Here is a 22,504-nt window from a genome sequence, read left to right on the forward strand (position 1 = left end):
CTGAAATAGCAATTCCTAATGGTAAGCTACAAGTCCTGATTAGGATTCTGTATTTTGCATTCAGTTTATCATGAGGTTTCTTATTTCTCTGAGTTTGCAAGATACAATAAATACACTTAATAGATTGTGCATCAGTTTAGGAATATACTGTCTGCCCTGGGTATTTCTGGCTTTTCTGAATATTAACAGTCTTGCAATGTTTTTCTGGCAGAGATTTTGTTGAAGAAAAGCTGGGAAGTAAATATGTGGTAGGAAGATCTCTGGATTTTGCAACATCATTTGAGGAGTCAGGACCTGCAACCCCAATGTTCTTTATCCTGTCCCCAGGGGTCGACCCTCTGAAGGATGTGGAGAAACAAGGTAAATATATCAAGTCTCTGAACAATCCACAGCATCATGGTTTGTTATCTTCTATGTCATTATCCTGGCATGAATCTCCTGGGTTTGCTCTTGGCTCCCCATGGATAATAGAGCAACCTGTTAAAAATAGATAATGCCCAGAGTGTGCATTACAGAGTTTTGTGAATTTTCACCTAAAGCTTAAGTTAAACGTCTCTCTTCTGTGTATTGCCTAGAATACCAACACTCTTCACACGGCTGTAGTTTCTGAGTTTGTCATACAACTTATAACCCACATCAGAGGTTTTTTGTATGCTATCAGCTAAATACAAATAGCAACCACTTTCCTATAACATTTCCCCCCAAAGACTAGCAGAATTTCCAGTATTTGACCTCTCCCTCACTCTGCTGTGCTAGCACCTTGGCCAGTGCGATCTGCTGACCACAAAGCAGAAGGGGTTTCTAGAAGGGTGCTGCGTTCGGTAAAGCACTGCTTTCAGGGACATACTGAATTGCTGTTGTCAATACATGTTCTACATCAAAGCTGCTAGCTATTCAGGATTCTCATTGAAGGGCTAAGCTCCATAGTGTGAGCTTCAGGAACACCCCTAACCCTTACGGTTTCTTTCCCCTTGAAGGTAGTGATAATGAGGTAGAGCCAGAGCCCAGCTCCCTGCAGGACCTTTCTTTGCACCCCCAGATCATTGTAGCCAGTTCCTTCTTGACTGCCGTTGGCAAAGAGGCTCCTTTTGTCACACTGCATCTCACAGATCCATAGATTCCAAGGCCAGAAGGGACCACTGTGATCATCTAGTCTGATCTCCTGTATAACACAGGCCAGAGACCGACCCCGGAAAAATTGCTAGAGCAGAGATTTTTAGAAAAACATCCAATCTTGATTTTAAAATTGTCAATGATGGGAATTTACCAGAACCCTTGGTGAATTGTTCCAATGGTTAATTACTTGTTCCCCATGTAAGTAATTATAGTCCGTGATCAAGTCACCCCTTAACCTTCTCTTTGTTAAGCAAAACAGATTGAGATCTTTGAGTCTGTCACAATAAGGCAGGTTTTCTAATCCTTTAATCATTCTCGTGGCTCATCTCTGAACCCTTTCCGATTTATCAACATTCTGAATTGTGGGCAGTTGAACAGGGGACAGAATTCCAGCAGCGGTCACACCAGTGACAAATACAGAACTAAAAGAATCTCTCTGCTCTTACTTGTGGTTCCTCTGTTTATGCATCCCAGGATCACATTAGCCCCTTTGGCCACAGCATCACATGGAAGCTCATAGAAGCTGATTATCCACCATGAACCCAAATCTTTTCCAGATTCACTGCTTCCCAGGATAGAGTACCCCCCCTCCCCGTCCTGTAAGTATGGCTACATCCTTTGTTCATTGGCCGCTGCTCCAGCTCTTCTCAGGAGCCCAGTCATGTTAATCCAATATGCTTTCCCCTTCTCTAACCCTGACTTCAGGCCTCACCAGTTCAGGGGGGCTTTGGCTCCTAGGAGTGCGAGGTGGAATATTCAAAAAAACCATCAGCTCTTTAGTGGTCTGTATGTGCAAAGCCAATGTGTTTCCATTCCATTCTTAGTGGGTCACTGTCCACACCAAACACCAACACAGCTGATAGCCTCAGCAGAAAATCCAGGCACCACAAATACAGTTAAATTGAACTAGCCTATCTCCCTAGAGGTGATCCCTTAGTGCCAGAGCTAAGACTCGTGTGCGGGGAGTGGGCTCCCTCTGCTTCTGTCTGTGATGCACCTTTTTTCGTGTATGAAGAGAGTGACTTTAGTTTCCAGGGCTGTCTGCCCAGCCCCTCTCACCAGCACTAAAGTCAAATAAATGTCAAGAATGTTAATAAGATGCAGAAAGAAAATGGCTGGAATGCAGCATGAGGCACATGATGAGCCTCTGCTCTCATTGTACTGGGAGAGGAAAGGGCCCTCTGGGCATGTCTGCACTTCCAGCTGGGGGTGTGATTCCCAGCTCCAGGAGACATACCCATACTACCTCCCTCAGAGCATGTATGCTAAGAATAGAGGTATAGCCATGGTGCTGTGATCACTGTTCATTCTGCTCATGCCTCAATAGTATCACTTCTATTTTTAGCACACTAGCCCAATCAGAGCTAGCATGGGTATATCTCTTCGAGGTAGAAATTACATCCCCGGTGTAGATCTACCTATGGTGTATTGCATGGCGACCAGGAGTCTGCACTTATATGCCCTACAGATTTCTGTACATTTTATTCCATTCCTTTCCTGTCATCAAGTCCCATTAATACTGAATTACATGAAAGTGGAGCTTGCCATACCCCAAAGAGAGCCCTGTCCTTTATATGATTTTCCTCAAAAGATAAGGCAGTAGCTGGAAAATGAGAAATTGTTGCTGTACTTTTATAGTTCTGCAGGTGAAATTGTCTTCATTATGTTCTGTTCTTGCACTGGGAGTCAGGCACTGTGACCTACGACATGAGTGGTTTAATTGGAATTGCAAAGGACTCATGTAATTGAGAACCTGGCTTTCGTCAGCCATCAAAGTTTATGCATGGAAAAAAAGTGGAAAAAATTAAACAAAACAAAGCCATTATTTCCAAGCAGTTACACCAGTCTTAAACCTGGCCCACTGGGACTTTGGTTCAATCTCTCTATTCAATATTTTGTGTGTCCTCCATGAGCTTTTACTGCAGACTAAAATCTCTCTGAAATTCAGGCTAGATATTTGCAAATGGAAGAGAGCTTCTTCCAGGTGCCCTCCTTTCCTGAGTCCTGTCCTAGTCCCACCACTCTCTACTCAACAAGTTTCTAACTCTAAGTCCAGATGCTTTCCCAGTTCCCTAGCCACAGGATCCCAAGAGCACATTCTCCTCTTCTCTCTGAGCTGGGAGATTCTAAAGCCTGCTGGAAAGGAAGGCTGGCATTGTAGTGATGGGGCTGGCCTGTGGCTCAGGAGGTGGGGCACAGTTCCTTGCTTTACTGCAGACTCCCTGAGTGACATTGGGCAAATTGCCCAGGCTGTCTGTGCCTGAGCTCCCCACCTGTAAAGTGGAAGTAATAATGTTACTTATGATTATTAATCCTATGGTAGCACCGAAGAACCAGCCGAGAACATGGCCCCATTGTGCTACGCGCAACATAGACACAAAGCAGTAGATGGTCCTTGCCCCACAGAGCGGACTGTCTCCACAGACCAGATGGACACAGAATGGGGGATGAGGTAGCACACACCAGCAGAGTGAATGATGGGATGGTGGCAAACGTCATGTTGGTGCCATGGTTTTTTTCCATGTATGTGTGTTTACATCAGCTAAAGGAAGAAGCTGAAGGAAAAAGAAAGGAAAGGGACATGGGTGGGAGGAGGGGGGGTGGGTGGTGGGGTGAGGGGGGGTGTGGGGAGGGAGGAGGAATGAGAGGGGTGAAGGATGGGGGGGATTGGACAGCCAGAAAAATCAGAGTAAAAAAAAAGTAAAAAAATGAAGATTGAGGCCTGACTTCAGCTGCAGCTGCCCTGCGCCCCTCTGTCTCCTCGGTCTCTATCTGGATCCTCTGTTGTTCTTTTTTTGTCTTTTTTTTTTTCCATGTGGTGGGGAGGGGATGGGGGAGGACAACTCTATGTCCAGCGGGTGCTGGAAGGAGGGATGGCCCCAATAGGGCCCAGTTTTACCTTCCTTCCCCCCAGTGCACCAGTACCTGCTTTAGCTACGTCTGCAGCTGTGCCTCTGTTGCCTGCTCAGACTGAGAGTCTTTAAGGCAGAGATTGTCTCTGAGATATTCCTATGTAACCCTTCTGCCAGACTGGTGCCTTTTGAGATTTCCAACAGTGCCTAGGCGCCTCACTCCCATGGCGTTCCTGTCCATGCGGGATATAGGAGATTCCCCCCAGGTCACACAGAAAGCCTATGGCAGATCAGGAACTTGAACCCAAGTCGCCCCACTCATAGGCTAGCATGCTAACCATTAGACCATCCTTCCTCTCTGTAGCTCCCCAGCCTATAGAAATTACCACAGGCCCCATCAAGGCCTCAAATAACCACGTCCTTCAGGGCCTTGGTTATAAGTTATTGCTATCATATGGTAATCCAAAAGCTAGTGGACTAGTCACAGTTCAGGGCAGCTGCACCTGTGGTCCACCAAGGGCACCTCTTTCAGGCTTCTGGCTCCCAGTCCCAGCCATCCCCTCTTGTGGGTGGAGGCCCATGTCTCTCTCCTTCCTGACGGGTTTTTCCAGGCTGCACAGTTCCGTGGCTGCATTGTGATATCTCCAGCAAGCCAGACTGTCTAACCAGGCCAGTATGTGTGCTTTTCTCTCCCTGATGGCTATGAACAGCTGTAATTGGCAGCAGTTACAGGTTCCCATACAGCCCTTTGTAAACAAGCACATTTATTCTTGAGGCGAACGCATTACAGAGAAAATACATAAAACACAATAGACGTCCCTATACACATACTAAAAGCTTGCCAGAGGACACTCATCAGTCTGATGGGGATTCAATAAGTTAAAGTCCTTCCAACCCTTCCCAGGAAGAACTGGACTCCCCCCTAGCCTCTTGGACAGAAGGTCCTGTCCATTTGCTGGATCTGAAAGCAGGTGCTGAGTTAGTTTAAATTCAGGCTATTTATCCAAAAGTCTTTTCTTTGTTTGTTGGTCTCCAGAGAATGCAGTTTGAACTAGTTCATGTGAACCTTTCCATGTGGGGGTACTTCTCTGGAGGTGTGTGAATCTGCTTAATCACCTCCCATGATGCTTAGCTCCTGGAGGAGCTGTGGTCACCCTCCTCCATGGGATTACATACAATCCTTGACCCACAATGATACATAAACTTAACGCAGTGAGGTCTCCCAAAGATACTGCAGGAAATTGCCATCTCTGTCACAGATGGTGTAAACTTTGCATCACAGTCAGTGAGAACCACTCCCACAGCCAGCTCTGACAGTTTGGGTAGAAACAGAGCCTAATGGGATTTCTGCCATGTGAGGGACAAAGTAAACAATGCAATTCTTCAGTGGAGTTTGAAGGAATGTTATGTCTCCTCCATGTCAGGAGTTCACTGTGATGCATTCTGTTTTCTCTTCTGTAAATTGCCAGTAGTAAGTTCTTTGGTTAGATCTAAGCCATATTGATACTGCAAACTGCTGTGGAATTTGGTGGCTAGCGCTCCTTTAGGAAATATATTTCTATCCTCTTGAGATGGGGGAGCGGTACAAAGACACAGCCAGTAGATAGCAGGATTCCTTCCTCCTGAGCACTGCCGGGAAGGACTGGCTGTTACGAGGGAACTAGAGAAGGAAATAACCTAAGGGCACAAGGCACCAGAACAGATTTCAATCAACCATTTCCAATATTTAAAGGCATCTCAGTTTCCTTTTCCAGAGTGACTGTATTTCTAAATGCCTTGCTAACTATGGTCTGGATTGGCAGGATAAATTTCACCACTGAATGACATCTGGTTTAAAGCCTGTTTATTCAGCTGGAAATGACTTTAATTTCATATAATTTAAAAATGCATCTCCACACAAGGTTATGGGGGAATGTTCTTTAAACAAAGGCACTTTGTGGCCCTGTACCTCTGTGTTGATGTCGTGCTGCAATTGGAAATAATTAGGAAGCAGCCAATGCTGTTTTCAATGCCTAGGCAAGGAGTGCGTTAGAAATAAGATAATTATAAGAAATGTGGTAGCTGTTTTGTGAAGGAGTTTTGATAAGCATGAGCTCTGCCTTGTTATTACTGTTTGAGATCAGCAATGCTGCATGAGCTGTTGTGGTAAAGAGTGCTGAAAGGTTTCCTTTCTCCTTATAGGGAAGAAACTTGGTTATACATTTAACAACAGGAATTTCCACAATGTTTCCCTTGGACAAGGTCAAGAGGTAGTAGCAGAGCAAGCTCTAGACATGGCTGCAAAGGAGGGTCACTGGGTTATCCTTCAGGTAAGTTAACTTTAAAAATAACACCTCTGAGTCCCCTGTTACAAAATTGACCAAATAAATAGGAACACTGGAAGTGAATTCCATTGAACAGAGAGACATGGTGGGCGAGGTAATAGCTTTTATCGGACCAGCTTCTGTTGGTGAGAGAGAAGCTTTCGAGCTGTGGCTACAGCACTGCAAATTTCCATCAGATGGCAGATGAGAGGTGGCCTGTGGGAACTGAGCTTCCTACACTATCCCCAAAGTGGCCTGATGCCCACATGCTCTCAGCCACACCTTCAGCTTGCAGTGTGGGCAGTTTCAGCAGCAAGGCTAACAGTGAAAAGGGCATGAAGGTTCAAGTCCTTTTGCCGTCATGGAGTATCCTCTCCAGGCCAGAGGCACATCTGTGGGGATTCCTTTGCGGGAAGTTTGTGCTGCGTCTGCCCATGCTTTACCTGCTCTGCGCACAGATGGCGGCAGCAGCAGAGGCACGGCTTAACCATGCCAAGTACATACTGTGATGTCCCGGGTCTTGAGCCCAAGCCTGCGAGCCCCTAGACAGCTGCCACGTCCTGGCCACCATGCAATGGCTACTTAAATGGAGTGAGCTGAGAAGCTGTTAGGATTATAGCCCCAGCCAAAGTGCCACCCACAGGAGCTCTGATTGGAGGATCGCCCGGCTCCACCGATTGCTCCCGCCATGCTATTTAAGCCAGAAGAAGGAACAGAAAGTTTGTCCGAGTAACAAGATGATTTCCAGTTGTGGCTGCATCGGACCCTGCTTATGCCTGCTTCCTGCACCCGGCCCTGTTCCTGACACCTGCTCCACTCCTGGCTCCTGCCTCACGCTGCTTTCGCTACTGTTCCCACCGTGCTCCTGCTCCATGCTTGAACCTTGCCTCTCCTCCTACCATTATGCCTCACCTCCAATCCTCAGTGACCAGTCCTGGCTCCGACTCCAGCCTCCAACTTCTGACCCTGACTCTTGCTTGACCTTTGGCTCTGGCATTTGGTATCTGACCCAGGCTCTGACCCTCAGCTGCTATTCCTGGTTGTGACTCTGGCTGAAACCTGGCTCTGGTAACTGGCAGTTGACTCTGGTGCTGATCTTCAGCTTCATTCCCTACGCTGGGTATCTGCTCCACCCACTAGACTTCACACCTGTTCTGACCACTAGGCCTGACTACCTACATCTTGGTCCGGTTGTGCACTTACTCACCAGTTTCTGGTGGGATTAAACCTCCTAACTTGTACCGTTAAAAAGCTTCCTGTTTACTTCCAGTTCTCATCTAGCAGTGTGTGAGATACAGCAGCCACCACCTATTCTAAGTGCACCCTTCTGTCTCAGCTGGCTGTGGGTTGGCTGGGTTGGTTGTGTATGGGCCTAGTCTGACTTTGGTGACATGGGATGCCATGGAGACTATAGGAGGGAAAAATAGAGCTTTTCATTTAAAAATATTGAAATGCAACATTCTGACAATTTCAAAATGTCATTTTCAAAAAATATTGAAACAAGAAATTCATCAGACTGGCCCTTCGCCCAAGCAGTTTCAGGTTTGATGAATCAGCATTTTCTGACACAAACATCCTGATCGGCTCTAACTTAGCTATATGTGAGTTACTGATTTCCGTTTGTGGCCCTGACAGTTCTGCCAGCAGGCAGCAGTGGATGCTTTGCTCAGGATTGTTCCATAGCTAGATCTTACAATCAGACTTCTCATTTTAACATTCTTTCCTTCTCTGAGAAAGTATTTACAAGCTGAGATAGGAGAAGGATGTGATGCTGCTGTTATTGCATTTCTTTTGAGTATACAACCTGCCTGCTTTGCCTCTCCGTTACACCCTCCCGCCACCCTGATAACTTTGCATAAACACAGATATGAATACTAGATTCCTCCCCACCTCTGATGTGTCTCTACAGATGCCCAGGAACCTGAAAGAAGCAAACAGGAATTTAAAATATTCTTTGGAGTCCTGTGCACAGAGGGAAAAGCAAGTTCTGTCATTTCCTGTTTTGTGAAGAGTTGTAGCAGCCCTTAATGAGACGATTTTCCTTTTCAGAATTCCCGCGTGTCACCTGTGTCTCCTGCCCTGATTAAAGTCAAACTGCACATCCTGTTCTCAAGCTTCACTGTAGATCCATGTAGAAATCATATTCATCAGCCATGCAGCCCTTTTCAGTGGGGGCTCCTGACATCTTGTAAGAAAATAATGAGCTTGGACAGCAAGTAATACGCACCTCCCATTTGTTTATGTACACAGGCTACGTTTCTCAGAGCTGGGGAGATGAACACCAGCTGCTTTCCCCTACGCCATATGCTTTATAGGACTCAGAACTAAACAATCAGTATTCAGGGAAGGCAGCACTCCCCTCCACCCCGACTAATGGCAGAGGCACACTAATGACGGGGGTCAGGCTCTCACTCCAAACAGGCCTGGCCAGATACGGTGAGATGGGGTGGGCTTTGCAGCTGGACTGAGCGTTTTTATAGCTTGTCCTTGGTCATGGAGCTCCCTGAAATGGGTGCTAAGGATCCAGTGGCCACAACACTGTGAACATCTGATGTGAGAAAACATGGATTTCACAGTGTGCAACAGCGAAGCCAAGTCACCCCAGCCTCCTGCCCGCAGACGAGCCCTGCAGCAGGGGCTGCTGCAGCTGCCCGGGGGAAGGGAGACTCATGCAGATGAACTCCCTGCCTCTCACATCTCAGCTGTGCCTTTGCAGGGCCTGTGCCTGTCCCCCTCCCAGGAGTCTGGGTTCTCGGTGCAGCCCTGACAGAGAAAATACAAAATTAATCATCACGAGGCATCACAGGTTGCAGCTGAATTGCCCTTCCCCCTTGGCCACTCTCTAGACTCATAGACTCTAGTGCCAGAAAGGACCAGCATGATCATTTAGTCTGACCTCCTGCACACCGCAGGCCACAGAACCTCCCCCTCCCCCTCCTGTAATAGACCCCAAACCTCTGGCTGAGTTACTGAAGTCCTCAAATCATGATGTAAAGACTTCAAGTTACAGAGAATACACTATTTACACCAGTTTAAACCTGCAAGTGACCTGGGCCCCACGCTGCAGGGGAGGCGAAAATCCCCCAGGGTTTCTGCCAATCTGACTGAGGAGAAAATTCCTTCCCGACCCCAAATATGGTGATCAGTTAGGCCCTGAGCATGTGGGCAAGACTCACCAGGCAGGCATGTGAGAAAGAATTTGCTGTAGTAACTCAGAGACCTCCCCATCTAGTGTCCAGTCAAATATGCTGTTGGGGCATATTTGCTGCTAGCAGTCGCAGATCGGCTACGTGCCATCATAGACAGTCCCATCATACCATCCCCTCCATAAACTTACCAAGCTCAGTCTTGAGCCAGTTAGTTTTTTTGCCCCCACTGCTCCCCTTGGAAGGCTGCTCCAGAACTTCACTCCTCTGATGGGTAGAAACCTGCATCTAATTTGAAGCCTAAACTTGTTGGTGGCCAGTTTATATCCATTTGTTCTTGTGTTCATATTGGTGCTTAACTTAAATAACTCCTCTCCCTCCCTGGTATTTATCTTTCTGATGTTTTTACAGAGAACAATCATATCTCCCCTCAGCCTTCTTTTGGTTAGACTGAACAAGCCAAGCTCTGTCAGTCTCCTCCTTGGATCATCCTAGTAGACCTTATCTGCATCTTTCTTAAATATGGGAGACCAGCACTGCTCACAGTATTCCAGATAAGTCTCATCAGTACTTTGTGTGATGGTACTAACACTTCCCTGTCTCTGCTGGAAATATCTTGTCCAGTGCATCCTAGGACTGCATTAGCCTTTTAGACTGCGGTGAGGGGACTCAGCTGCCGTGTCCCTGGGTGTGTTAAGCTCCCTTGGTTCTCAGCAGGCTGCAGCAATGTTTCTTCCCTAGGCCTTTCCAGCACATTTCCTGGGCAGTGACTTGTCGTCTGCTGCCCCTTCATGACAATGGACTCCTCAGCCCACTTGCTTGAGCCCCCCAGGACCAGTGCTGACCCTCAAGATACCCTCGTAGCCTTAATGACACCCTCTTCCAGAATGCCACCAAAGGCGAGAGCCTCCTGGGTTACAGTTTTAACCCTCTCAGAGGGTGAGATGGCAGTTGTGAAGCAGATAACGCACAGATGCACTTTGCACAGAGTCTAACACCTTATTTGCTCTTTCGCTTAACGGATAAATCACAATAGAATATAGATCAGACAAAATAGTAAACCCTACATACATTTCCCTGCCTCAGTTTCCTCATCATGCCAGAGCATTGTTTGGACCAGGGTCGGGATCCTTTGGTGTCATCCAGGTACATTGGCTGCAGAGCTGAAACGTGTGCTGAAACATGGAGTCTTCTCCCCTCAGCTTGTCCCCTCTGACCTTGGCCCATGCTCTACCTTACTCCTGTCCAGCATTCTGTGAGTCACACCCCAAGCTCCTTCTGTGTGGCTCTATGTATTTCTATATCCCCTACCAGCACCTGACTTTCTTTGTTCTGTGTTTTCCACTGCTCCCCTCTGAGAGGTAGGGTAAAACTGATTACTCTTAGGGTTGGTTTACACTAGGGCGGGGGATCAATCTAAGATACGCAACTTCAGCTATGTGAATAGCGTAGCTGAAGTCAAAGTATCTTAGATCGATTTACCTCTCGTCCTCACGACGCGGGATCGACATCCGCGGCTCCCCCTGTCGACTCCGCTACTGCCGTTTGCGCTGGTGGAGTTCCGGAGTCGATGGGAGTGCGTTCGTGGATCGATATATTGCGTCTAGATGAGATGCGATATATCGATCCCCGAGAAATCGATCGCTACCCGCCGATATGGCGGGTAGTCTAGACGTACCCTTAGTGTGCAGTTATCATTAGCATAATAATTGTGTGGTCAAAGCACAGACATTAAAGCTTAGCACTCCTCATTGTCCTCAGTCGGGTGTGTACCTGCTGCAGGTCCTGTCCACAGTACTGCATACATGATGCTTTCCATGATGCAGCAATTTCATGATAACAACTTCAGAATAACTTCATAATATCAACCAGGACTCCTAGGTTGTACAGACAGTGCCCCCAAATCAGGCAAGCTAGGGCACAGAAATAGGGGAAATGGATGACTCTGGTCCATTTGTGTTATACACACAGAGGAGTCCACATAATCTATCACCGAAGTCACACTGAGAGCATCTTTCCAGCATTCTCCCTCATCTCCATTTCTCTGTGCACGTGTGAAGAGGTGACATTTAATTCTTAAATGGATCTAGAACTAATGGTCAGTCCATCATTTGAGACTGGACCGGTAACTCTAGAGTAAGTAGTAGTCCTGTGCTGGCCCCTGGGAAATAGACTGGGTGATCCAACAGGCCCTTCTACCTCCAGCTGTTCTCCTTGGCTGGCCTTGAAAGGAAGCTGTCCCAGTATCTGTCAATGGCTGTACTCCTGAAGGCCTTCCCTACACGACTAACTGTCCGTCACATTGCCCTGGGCAATGGGGAGAAAAGGGTGAGAGAGAACAGTCCTATTGCCACACTGCAGGCTCTGCTTGCAAGGCCTGTGGAGTTCTTATTACAAAATGGATTCCTGTCTAACTTCTATCTGCATTGCCTGTTGTGATTCCCTTTACCCTGACCTCTGTCTGTTTGGGAAGCATCTGTTACAAATTGGGCGCTACCACAGAAGAATAGTAATAATTATGGACTCGAGAGAGCGCAATTAGAAACACTAGACCATGCTGAGGTAAAATATATACATCAAGAGCATTTCTTTGGGCAGCCTGTCTCTCCAGCTCACCCCTTTCTTCCCACCTGCCTTCATAGAATCATAGAATCATAGAATTCAAGATCAGAAGGGACCATTATGATCATCTAGTCTGACCTCCTGCAAGATGCAGGCCACATAAGCCGATCCACCCACTCCTTAAGCAAGCGACCCCTGCCCCATGCTTCGGAGGAAGGCGAAAAACCTCCAGGGCCACTGCCAATCTACCCTGGAGGAAAATTCCTTCCCGACCCCAAATATGGCGGTCAGCTGAACCCCGAGCATGCGGGCAAGACTCTCCAGCCAGACCCTCTGGAAAAAGGCTAACAATATCCTATCATTGACCCATTGTACTAATTACCAGTGTGGCACTTTATTGACCTATTGACTAAGCCAGTTATCCTATCATACCATCCCCTCCATAAACTTATCTAGCTTAATCTTAAAGTCATGGAGGTCCTTCGCCTCACTATTTCCTTTGGTAGGCTGTTCCAGAATTGCACTCCTCTGATGGTTAGAAACCTTCGTCTAATTTCAAGCCTAAATTTCCTGACTGACAATTTATATCCGTTTGTCCTCGTGTCCACATTAGCACTGAGCTGAAATAATTCCTCTCCTTCCTGGTATTTATCCTCTGATATATTTAAAGAGTGCAATCATATCTCCTCTTATCCTTCTTTTGGTTAAGGAAAACAAACCGAGCTCCTCAAGTCTCCTTTCATACGACAGGCCTTCCATTCCTCGGATCATTCTAGTGGCCCTTCTTTGTACCCGTTCCAGTTTGAATTCATCCTTCTTAAACATGGGAGACCAAAACTGCACACAATACTCCAAATGAGGTCTTACCAACGCCTTATATAACGGGACTAGCACCTCCTTATCCCTACTAGAAATACCTCGCCTAATGCATCCCAAGATCGCATTAGCTTTTTTAACGGCCACATCACATTGCCTACTCATAGTCATCCTACGATCAACCAGGACTCCTAGGTCCTTCTCCTCCTCTGTTACTTCCAACTGGTGCGTCCCCAGCTTATAACTAAAATTCATGTTAGTCATCCCTAAATGCATAACCTTACACTTTTCACTATTGAATTTCATCCTGTTACTAATACTCCAGTTTACAAGGTCATCCAAATCTCCCTGGAGGATATCCCGATCCTTTTCCGAATTGGCAATACCTCCCAACTTGGTGTCATCCGCAAACTTTATCAGCCCACTCCTACTCTTGGTTCCCAGGTCAGCGATAAATAGATTGAATAAAATCGGACCCAAAACCGAACCTTGAGGAACTCCACTGGTAACCCCCCTCCAACCTGACAGTTCCCCCTTCAATACGACCCTCTGCAGTCTCCCCTTTAACCAGCTCCTTATCCACCTCTGGATTTTCATTTCGATCCCCATCTTTTCCAATTTAACCAGTAATTCCTCATGCGGTACTGTATCAAACGCCTTACTGAAATCCAGATATATTAGATCCACCGCATTTCCCTTGTCTAAAAAATCTGTTACTTTCTCAAAGAAGGAGATCAGGTTGGTTTGGCACGATCTACCTTTCGTAAATCCATGCTGTAATCTATCCCAGTTGCCATCGGCCTCATGCTCCGGAACCACTCTCTCTTTTAAGATTTTTTCCATGACTTTGCATACTACAGATGTTAAACTAACAGGCCTGTAGTTACCCGGGTCACTTTTTTCCCCCTTCTTGAATATAGGAACTACATTCGCTAATCTCCAGTCAAACAGTACAATCCCCGAATTTAGAGATTTATTAAAAATTATCGCTAACGGGCTAGCAATATCACTCGCCAATTCCCTTAATATTCTAGGATGAAGATTATCCGGGCCCCCTGATTTACTTCCGTTAAGCTGTTCAAGTTTGGCTTTTACCTCAGATACCGTAATGTCTACCCCCATATTTTCATTCCCATTGGTCCCTCTATCACTATTCCTTAGCCCTTCATTAGCCTCATTAAAGACCGAGGCAAAATATTCGTTCAGATATTGTGCCATGCCAAGATTATCCCTAATCTCCACTCCGTTTAAAGTTTTAAGCGGTCCCACTTCTTCTTTCTTGGTTTTCTTCCTATTTATATGGCTAAAAAACCGTTTGCTATTGGTTTTAATCCCCTTCGCTAGGTCCATCTCCACCCATCGCTTTGCCTTTCTCACTGCTTCCCTACACCCTCTGACCTCAATAAGGTAGGTTTCTTTGCTGATCCCTCCCATTTTCCACTCCTGGTACGCTTTCTGTTTTTTCTTAATGACCCCTCTAAGACGCTTGCTCATCCAGCTCGGTCTAAAACTGCTACCTACGAGCCGTTTTCCCCTTCTCGGGATACATGCCTCTGACAACTCCTGCAACTTCAACCTGAAGTAACCCCAGGCGTCATCTGCCTTTAGATCCCTAAGTATGTTAGTCCAGTCCACTTCCCTGACTAGTCGCCTTAATTTAGTAAAGTTAGCCCTTTTGAAATCATAAACCCTAGTCTCAGATGCACTATTGATTATCCTCCCATTTATTTTGAAACGAATTAGCTCATGATCACTCGAGCCAAGGTTGTCCCCTACAACAATTTCCTCAACAAGGTCCTCGTTACTCACCAAAATCAAATCTAAAATGGCATCCCCCCTCGTCTGTTCAGCAACCACTTGATGAAGGAATTCATTAGCTATCACGTCTAGGAAAAGCTGAGCCCTATTATTATTACTAGCATTTGTTTCCCAATCTATATCCGGGAAGTTAAAGTCCCCCATGATCAAGCAGTTCCTATTAGTATTTACTTCCTTAAAAACATTAAAGAGCTCTCTATCTGTCTCCAAGCTAGATCCCGGCGGTCTATAGCACACCCCAAGCACTATCCCGGGTGAGGCTCTGGTAGTTTTCTTCCCCAATGTGACCATTGCCCAGACAGACTCCGTATTATCCATTGCATTGCTAGTTATTTCATTACATTTCACCTCATTATTGATATACAATGCTACTCCCCCACCTTTACCTTTGCATCGGTCCTTCCTAAATAGCACATACCCTTCCATACCTGTACTCCAGTCATGGCTACCGTTCCACCATGTTTCGGTTATTCCTACGATATCCGGTTTCAATTCTCGGACCAGGAGCTCCAGTTCCTCCATTTTGTTACCTAAGCTTCTCGCATTGGTGAACAAACATCCTAATTTTTCCTGTTGGGCTCCTCTCCCTCTTTTCACCCAACTTGGTAGGGACCCAGTACTTCCAGTATGACTTGTAGATCTAGTATCCGTCCCCCCCCCTCTTCCTTACACCTAACCGTCCCTCTCTGGCTATATCTGTTATCTTGTTGTTCTCACTCCCAATGTATAAATTTGGCGTGGAGAGCACCAGGACCTCTCCCAACCGTCTCCCCCCAGTGTCTAGTTTAAAGCTCTTTTAATCAGATGAGCCAGCCTCCCTCCTAGAAGTCTACTTCCTTCCCTACTTAGGTGGAGCCCATCCCGTGAGAACAGTTGTCTGTCCCCAAAAGCCTCCCAGTGCCCATACATCCCAAAGCCCTCCTTGTAACACCACTCCCTCAGCCAACTATTAATCGTCACGATCCTGTCACCCCTTTGGCGCCCTTCCCTAGGGACAGGTAGGATCCCACTGAAGATCACCTGAGCCTCAATTTCCTTGAGCGTCTTACCCAACCTAGCATAGTCCCCCTTGATCCTTTCTAGCGAGAATCTAGCCGTGTCATTCGTTCCCACATGTAGGATGACCAAAGGGTTCTTACCTGCTCCTCTTAGGATCCTTTTCAACCTCAGGTCCACATCCCGTATTTTAGCGCCCGGTAGACAGCACACCCTTCTGTTCTCCGGATCGGCCCTGGTCACAGGCCTGTCCAACCTTCTCAGTATGGAATCCCCAATCACGTAGACCTGCCTTCGCCTGGGGACAGTGCGGTCCTCTAACCTATCCCCCGTCCCCCCTGGTTGCAAGCTCCTTCCATTCCTATCATCCCTTGTGGTTCCCCTTAAGCCATCCTGTATCCTCCCTGGGCCCAAACTTGGTGCTACCTCCATAGACTCCTCCCCTTTTTCTATGGGACTGGCCGCTCATCTCTTTTTCCTTGGTCTCCCACCGTCAGCTACCACCTGCTTTACCCCTTCCTCATTCTCCAAACCTTCAAACCTGTTCCTTAGCTCAATTTCCCCCTCACTGGCTCTCCTTTTCCTTGGCCTGCTTCTCACGGTCACATGCTTCCACTGCCCATCTGCCTCATCTGGTGGTCCCCCCTCATTGGCCTCAGCCCCTGCTCCCCCCTGTGCCCCTGGGCGTTCCCCTTCAGTTACTGCTTGCCATTGCTCCATCAGCTGCTCGAACCCCCTTCTATTCTCTATCAGAGTTTCTACCTGCAGCTCTAGGCCCTGGATCTTTTCCTCCAGCAGCTCTATTAGGCGACACTTCATGCATACATAGTACTGTTCTGGGTCCCCCGCTAGGACCAGGTACATACCGCAGCTGCTGCATGCTCTCATCCTCGGTGTGTCCTCTGCTTCTTGGCTCATGGCTGCTGCTGTCTCGGCCTCGCTCGGCTTTCTTACCTGGGGAGCACAGGGGACACGGTGCCTCCCCCTTCCACCTCCCCCTGCAAACTCCCTCTCAAACTCCCCTGTTGGCAGCCCTGTTTGCTGCCTCCTTGTTGAACCTCATCAGGTTTCTTTTGGCCCAATCCTCTAATTTGTCTAGGTCCCTCTGTATCCTATCCCTACCCTCCAGCGTATCTACCACTCCTCCCAGTTTAGTGTCAAATACAAAGTAATAGACATTGGAAAGGAATATTTGAACTACACATATGCCCCATAATCCTTCTATATTTGAGAGGAGGTTGCGAAGATAAAGCCATACATGTCTGGAAGGAGCTCAGATGCTATGGTTTTGAGGGCCATTGATGTACCTAGATAGATAAAGCTGGTAGCACAGGGGTCAAACACGGGTTCTTCTCTGCCTGACTTTGGGCCAGTATTACTGACAAGTTCCGGAGGAGCCTTAGGACACCAATGGTAAATTGGATCTGTGCCCCTCTAGGCTACTGACAAGTAGTGGAGACATTGTGTCCATTATTGGAGGAGATTGTGAATGGCTGCCCATAGCATGGCTTGTTTACTTAAGGAATTGACTTTGAGGTTTTGGACATAGTTAATCTCTCTAATTATCACCCAGTCTCTAATCTCACCTTTTAGGGAGATGTTTATGACACAGTTGTGGTAATCTGACAATTCCTGGAGCCCTCAGATGGCCTTCAGTCTGGTTCTCTGTATTGCACAGAGACAGTCCTGGTCCCAATGGTTGATCTGCTGCAGGCTGAGAACCAAATGTTTGTGCTGATCTTTGTAGACCTGTGAGATGTCTCTGACCATGCTGACATGGCCATGATCCTAGGTGGGGATTAATGGAGGCATTCTGAAATAATTGTATCTTTTTCTCATGGGACAACACGCTACACAGCCTTATATAGTAAATATGAATGAGGGAATAGGATTCCAGTGATTCCATTGTCCATCTGTGCTTAGCTCTCATTTTTCTTCAAGTGGTTGCAGACACGTGTTCCACTCAGGTGTGCATGCACCCAGTGCAACCAGGCTGGAAATCCTTTCTTAGCATTGCCCACAGTACCTCTGTCCTGTAGCCCCTCCCCTAGCAGCACGACCCCAACCCTACTCAGTTCCTTCTTGCCACCTGCTGCTTAAGTTGAAATATTATGTGTGGTATTTTACCTCACTTTTTTTCTGTCACAGAGTTTCCATGATTCTGGTGTATATAATTAATTATAGTGATACACTTAAGTTTTTGTTAGTTAAGTAGGATTTAGCCTGCTGAGATGCCTTCACCAGGTTTTAAACGCTATCTGTCATGTGGGGTGGCTATCCCCAGTAGTGATCCCTACACTCAGTGTTTATTGTGCCTTGGAGAAGGGCACATTATGGAAAGGTGCTCCATCTGTAAATAGTTCAACAAAACACAGGTGGAAAGAGATTTTTACCTCAAGCAATACCTTCTGAAACAGGACATGAGATCTGCTTTGGCACTGTGGACTTCCACAGACCGTCCAGTCCCAACTCAAGTTGTTGCTCCAGGCTCAAGGTCTGATATTTCCCCTAAGAGGAAGGGGGATTATTCTCCTTCCTCTGGTCCTCCGAAGAAGAGGTCTTGCAAGACAGACAAGGCCATTCCAGGACTCAAGAGGTTCCTTTTCATCTTTGAACAGGCGTGCTCATTTGCACCATGATTCTTCAGGTTTGTGGGATGGAGTTGGCCCATCTAACCACTTCCCGGTACCACACCGAGAGCTGTTGGACATTGTTCCATCGACCTCGGTACTGGTCATGGGGCATCTGTTGAGTCCGGCATTGACAATGTTGGCATCAGCACCGACTGTCTCTACACTATGGCATACCAGGTTACATCAGACATGCTCTGCCTCTCTGTTCCTGATTCATCAATAATTCAGGAGCACTCAGCTGCTATGGCTTCTTCTGCTTTGGCTGTGTCCTCTGTGCCGCCTGGTCTGTTTGCAGAATTGTCTCAGTCGGCAGCACCATATTCCGCACCACCTAAGGTGCAGAGTTGAGGTCAATCCCCTTTTTGGTACCGAGGGGTCCGTCAGCACAGACACACTCTTCAGTACCGACAATACCTTCAGTGCAGAACTCATTTTGGGGATTGGTACAAGTTCCAGCTTCAGAACTGTTGTCTGCTCCTGTGTTGAGTGGAAGTATGATGCCTATTTTGGTGCAGTACTTAACTTGTTGACTGCTCTTCCGTCCTTGGTCCTGATGCCACTTCCATATTGGCATTTGGATGAGACTAGTCATTTGCTTGGTCCATGTTTGAGGACATCTTTCTCCTCTCCCTTTCCTTCAAGGCAACACTCTCGGAAGTCCTTGAGGCCATCCTTGGATCACCATCAGTACTAAGATAGGCATCTTTCCCCATACTTCCTGGCCATAAATGCCATATTCTTCTCCCCGGTGGCCTCCTTGGAATATTTGGGTCCTTCCTTGATCTACAAGATCCTGTTATTTGACCCAGTCCAGGATAAGGTTGCCGACTGAATCTGCAGCCTGTTCTCCTGAGCCACCTCTGTTGCAGATTTAGTCGGAGGTCATTCCTCCTGGTCCATTTCATTTTGAACCCAGGGAGCCTCCACTGGCCCTGCTTCCTCTTTCCTTCTCCTCACTAGGTGATTCTCCTTCCCTGTGCTCGAGGATTTCAAGTCATACCAGGACCTCCTGAGGTGTTAGGCTTCCACCTTGGGCATGCAGGCCAAGTTCATGCAGGAGAATACCCATAAGTTGTTGCATATTCTCCAGTCCTCAACCTGCAATACCTCAGCTTCATTGCCCCCTACAGCCAGGCATTCTAACAATATTATGTCCCTATGCAGGGTTTTGCGTGTTTCTATTCTCATCCAGCCCCTAAACTCTCCCGTTGTAATGACAGTAAATGATAGATCATTGCAGGGGAGATACAAGTCCACGCTAAGGACAGGGAATCTAAGAGTGTGGATTGATGGAGAGGAAAATTTATTCAGCCCCATTGTTACAGATGCACATTGCAAATCAACAAGCGTTGCTATCTAAATATGACTTCCTCAGTTGGGACGCTGTGTTGAAATGTACTGATAAACTGCCAGAATCATCCAGATAAGAGTTTGTTGTTCATTGTGAAGGGCCATCTGGTGGCCAAAACATTATTACAGTCACCACTGGATGTTGCAGATGCTTCCCCCAGAATTATGGTGTCAGCTGTGACTAACAGAAGGGCCTCATGGTTGCAGAATTCCGACATTGCTCCTGAGGTTCAGCAGTGCATAGAAGACTTGCCTTTTGATGGTTGTTTTATGTTTACTGAGGAAACTGACAAGACTTGACATTCTTTTAAGGACTACTGTGCTACGGTATGTCATTATGGGCATTTTTAGCAACAGCAGCAGTATTGCTCACAGTGGGTTTTCCAGCAGTCGTCCTTTACTCTTAGACAGCAAGACTTCTCCAGAACAAGTCATAGCCTCATAGGTCATAGAGGAGGAGGCCTTCTGGATCCAACTTTAACCAGCCAGCCCGCCCTCCTCCAATGTCAAGCAAGCAACCATTTTTACTTGCACATCCAGGATATCATTTCAGCTGTGATCTCTCAATCTCCATCTCTTCAATTCGGGGATAGCCTGTCTCACTTTTACAGTGTTTGGCACAGAGTAACCATGGACAAATGGATCCTAAGCACTGTGATATTGGGTTCTGAAATCCAATTTCTGTGGATTCCCCCTTCCCACTCCTTCTCTCTTCAGGCACCTCTCTCATGAGCCACTGCTCCGTCTGCAGGTTCCATTTTGCATTCTTCAGGCGCTAGAGAGGAGGTCCCCCTGCAGCAGGAGGGAAAGGGATTCTCCTCCTTCTCTTCTTGATCCCCAAGTCCATGGGAGGAACGAGACCTAGCCTCGATCTCCCCAATCCCAACAAGTACATCACATACATGAAATTCTACCTAGTCACCATTGCTTCGGTTCTTCCCACATTGAATCACAATGACTGGCTTGCCTCACTGGATGTTCAGGACACTTATTTCCGTGTGGCAATTTTCCCAAGCCACAAGTGGTTTCTGAGATTTGTTGTGGCAGGTCAACACGGTCAGTACACTGTGCACCCCTTTGGCCTGTCCTCAGCTCTGTACGACCAAATGCATGTCTGTAGTAGCAGCCTCGCTCAGACAAAAGAGGATTTCATCCAAAAGATAGCATTTCTTGTGGCCATAACTTCCACAAGGAGAGCCAGTGACCTGCAGTCCTTAATGGCAGACCTTCCCTACACTCAAAAACAAGGTGGCCTTGAGGCCTCAGCCCTTTGTCTAAAATGATGTCACAATTTCATATTAACCAGACAATACACTCACCTGTATTTTTTCCAAAGCTTTATTCAAATACAGACCTACAGCATCTTCATTCTTGGATGTTAGACATTACTTAGCATTGTATTTGGAAACAGTTAAGCCATTTCATTAATCACTAAGAATAAGATTTAGTCAAGGGTATTTTTAGTAAAAGTCATGGACAGATCACAGGCAATAAACAAAAATTCATGGCCCATGACCTGTCCATGACTTTTACTATATAAATACCCCTGACTAATATTTAGCAATTCCTGAGGCCCTGGCGCGCTGCTGCTCTGGAGGGCACCAGGACACCGCTGCTGTGAGTGACACCAGGGGGCCGACGGCTAGCCCCTGCACTGGCAATGGAGGCTGATTGCCCCACAGTCACCCGCTACTCTGAGGCCCCAGGGGCTGCTGTTCTGAAGGCCTCCGGGGCAGCCCCTGGGACCACTGCTGCTCCGGTAGCTCTGCAGGAACAGTTGCACCGGCCGCTGATCAGGCGGCCCCAGGGCCAGCTGCCCAGGGCTGGTCCAGCAGCAGGAGATGTGACTGGCCTCAGAGTCCTCCAGCAGTGGCTGATGTGACTTGCCACAGGGCCACCCAAGCAGTGACTAGTGTGGCTGGCCCTGGGGCTGCTCCAGCAGTGGCTGGTGTGGCTGACCCTGCAGCACCCAGGACCGCTCTTTGGTTGCTCCCTGGGGCCAGCTGCTCGGGAAGTCCTGGGGTCAGCTGCAGGTGCAAAAGTCATGGAGGTCATGGAAAGCTATGGAATCCATGACTTCTGCGACCTCCATGACAGAATTGCAGCCTTTTTCATTGCCTTGACTTTTTATTTTCTTTGAGGATGGGGTGAAGGGTCAAGCAGTCTCCATGCAAATGTTTCCAGGTGGATAACATCCTGCTTTTCACTGATGTAAGGGATAGCTTGAACTGTGCCGCCACAGAGGTTATGAGGGCCGAAGTGACATCGATCTCATTTCTCAGTAATGTTTCGGTATTGGACATTAGCAGGTGTTAAATTCCCAAGGGTTCAGTCTAGTCTGTTGAACAACTGTGTCCCCTCAACTCTGCAGTGTTTTACACTGCTGTGCTGTGAGAGCCACCACTCCTGATCCGCTCTCACACAGCCTCCAGCATGTGAATCACTCCCAGCTATAGCCATCCATCCAAGAATTACACTGCCCAGCACCTACCTGGACAATACAAGCGCATATAAAATCCGTCATATAATTAATAGAAAATTATATGCACAAACTTTGTTATCTCAAATGGAGTTTCCCAAACACTTCAGTCCAACCACACTGGTTTAGATAAAACAATAAAACAAGTTTATTAACTACAGAAAGAAAGATTTTAAGTGGTTACAAGTAATGAGGCATAAAAGTCATAATTGGTTATAAGTAAATAAAAGGTAAAAGGCATCTAATACCTAACGTAACAAGCTAAATGAATTCAAAGCAAAACATCTCTCTCACCACATGCTCTAGAGTCTTACTGGCTGAACTCCGTTCAAACAGGCTCTCTCCTCAGTCTAATAATGTTTCCTTTGTCCTTCAAGTGTTGTTGTTGCCATGAGTATAGATGAAGGGAGAGATCATTTGGGGCCTCTGTTCT

General features: G+C 47.0%; 1 protein-coding gene across 10 annotated transcripts in view; it reads left to right on the plus strand.

Moving 5' to 3' along the window:
• DNAH9 (dynein axonemal heavy chain 9) overlaps positions 1-22,504 on the plus strand; it is a 370,057-nt gene that overhangs the window by 315,619 nt on the left and 31,934 nt on the right. For all 10 annotated transcript variants that reach the window (XM_039501323.1, XM_039501326.1, XM_039501324.1 and 7 more), the window contains 2 exons: positions 212-360; positions 6,150-6,277. In XM_039501323.1, coding sequence (XP_039357257.1) covers positions 212-360; positions 6,150-6,277 — 277 coding nt within the window. The remainder of the gene's footprint in view (positions 1-211; positions 361-6,149; positions 6,278-22,504) is intronic.

Source organism: Mauremys reevesii, linkage group 15, assembly GCF_016161935.1.
Source record: "Mauremys reevesii isolate NIE-2019 linkage group 15, ASM1616193v1, whole genome shotgun sequence".
NCBI classification, from domain to species: Eukaryota; Metazoa; Chordata; order Testudines; family Geoemydidae; genus Mauremys; species Mauremys reevesii.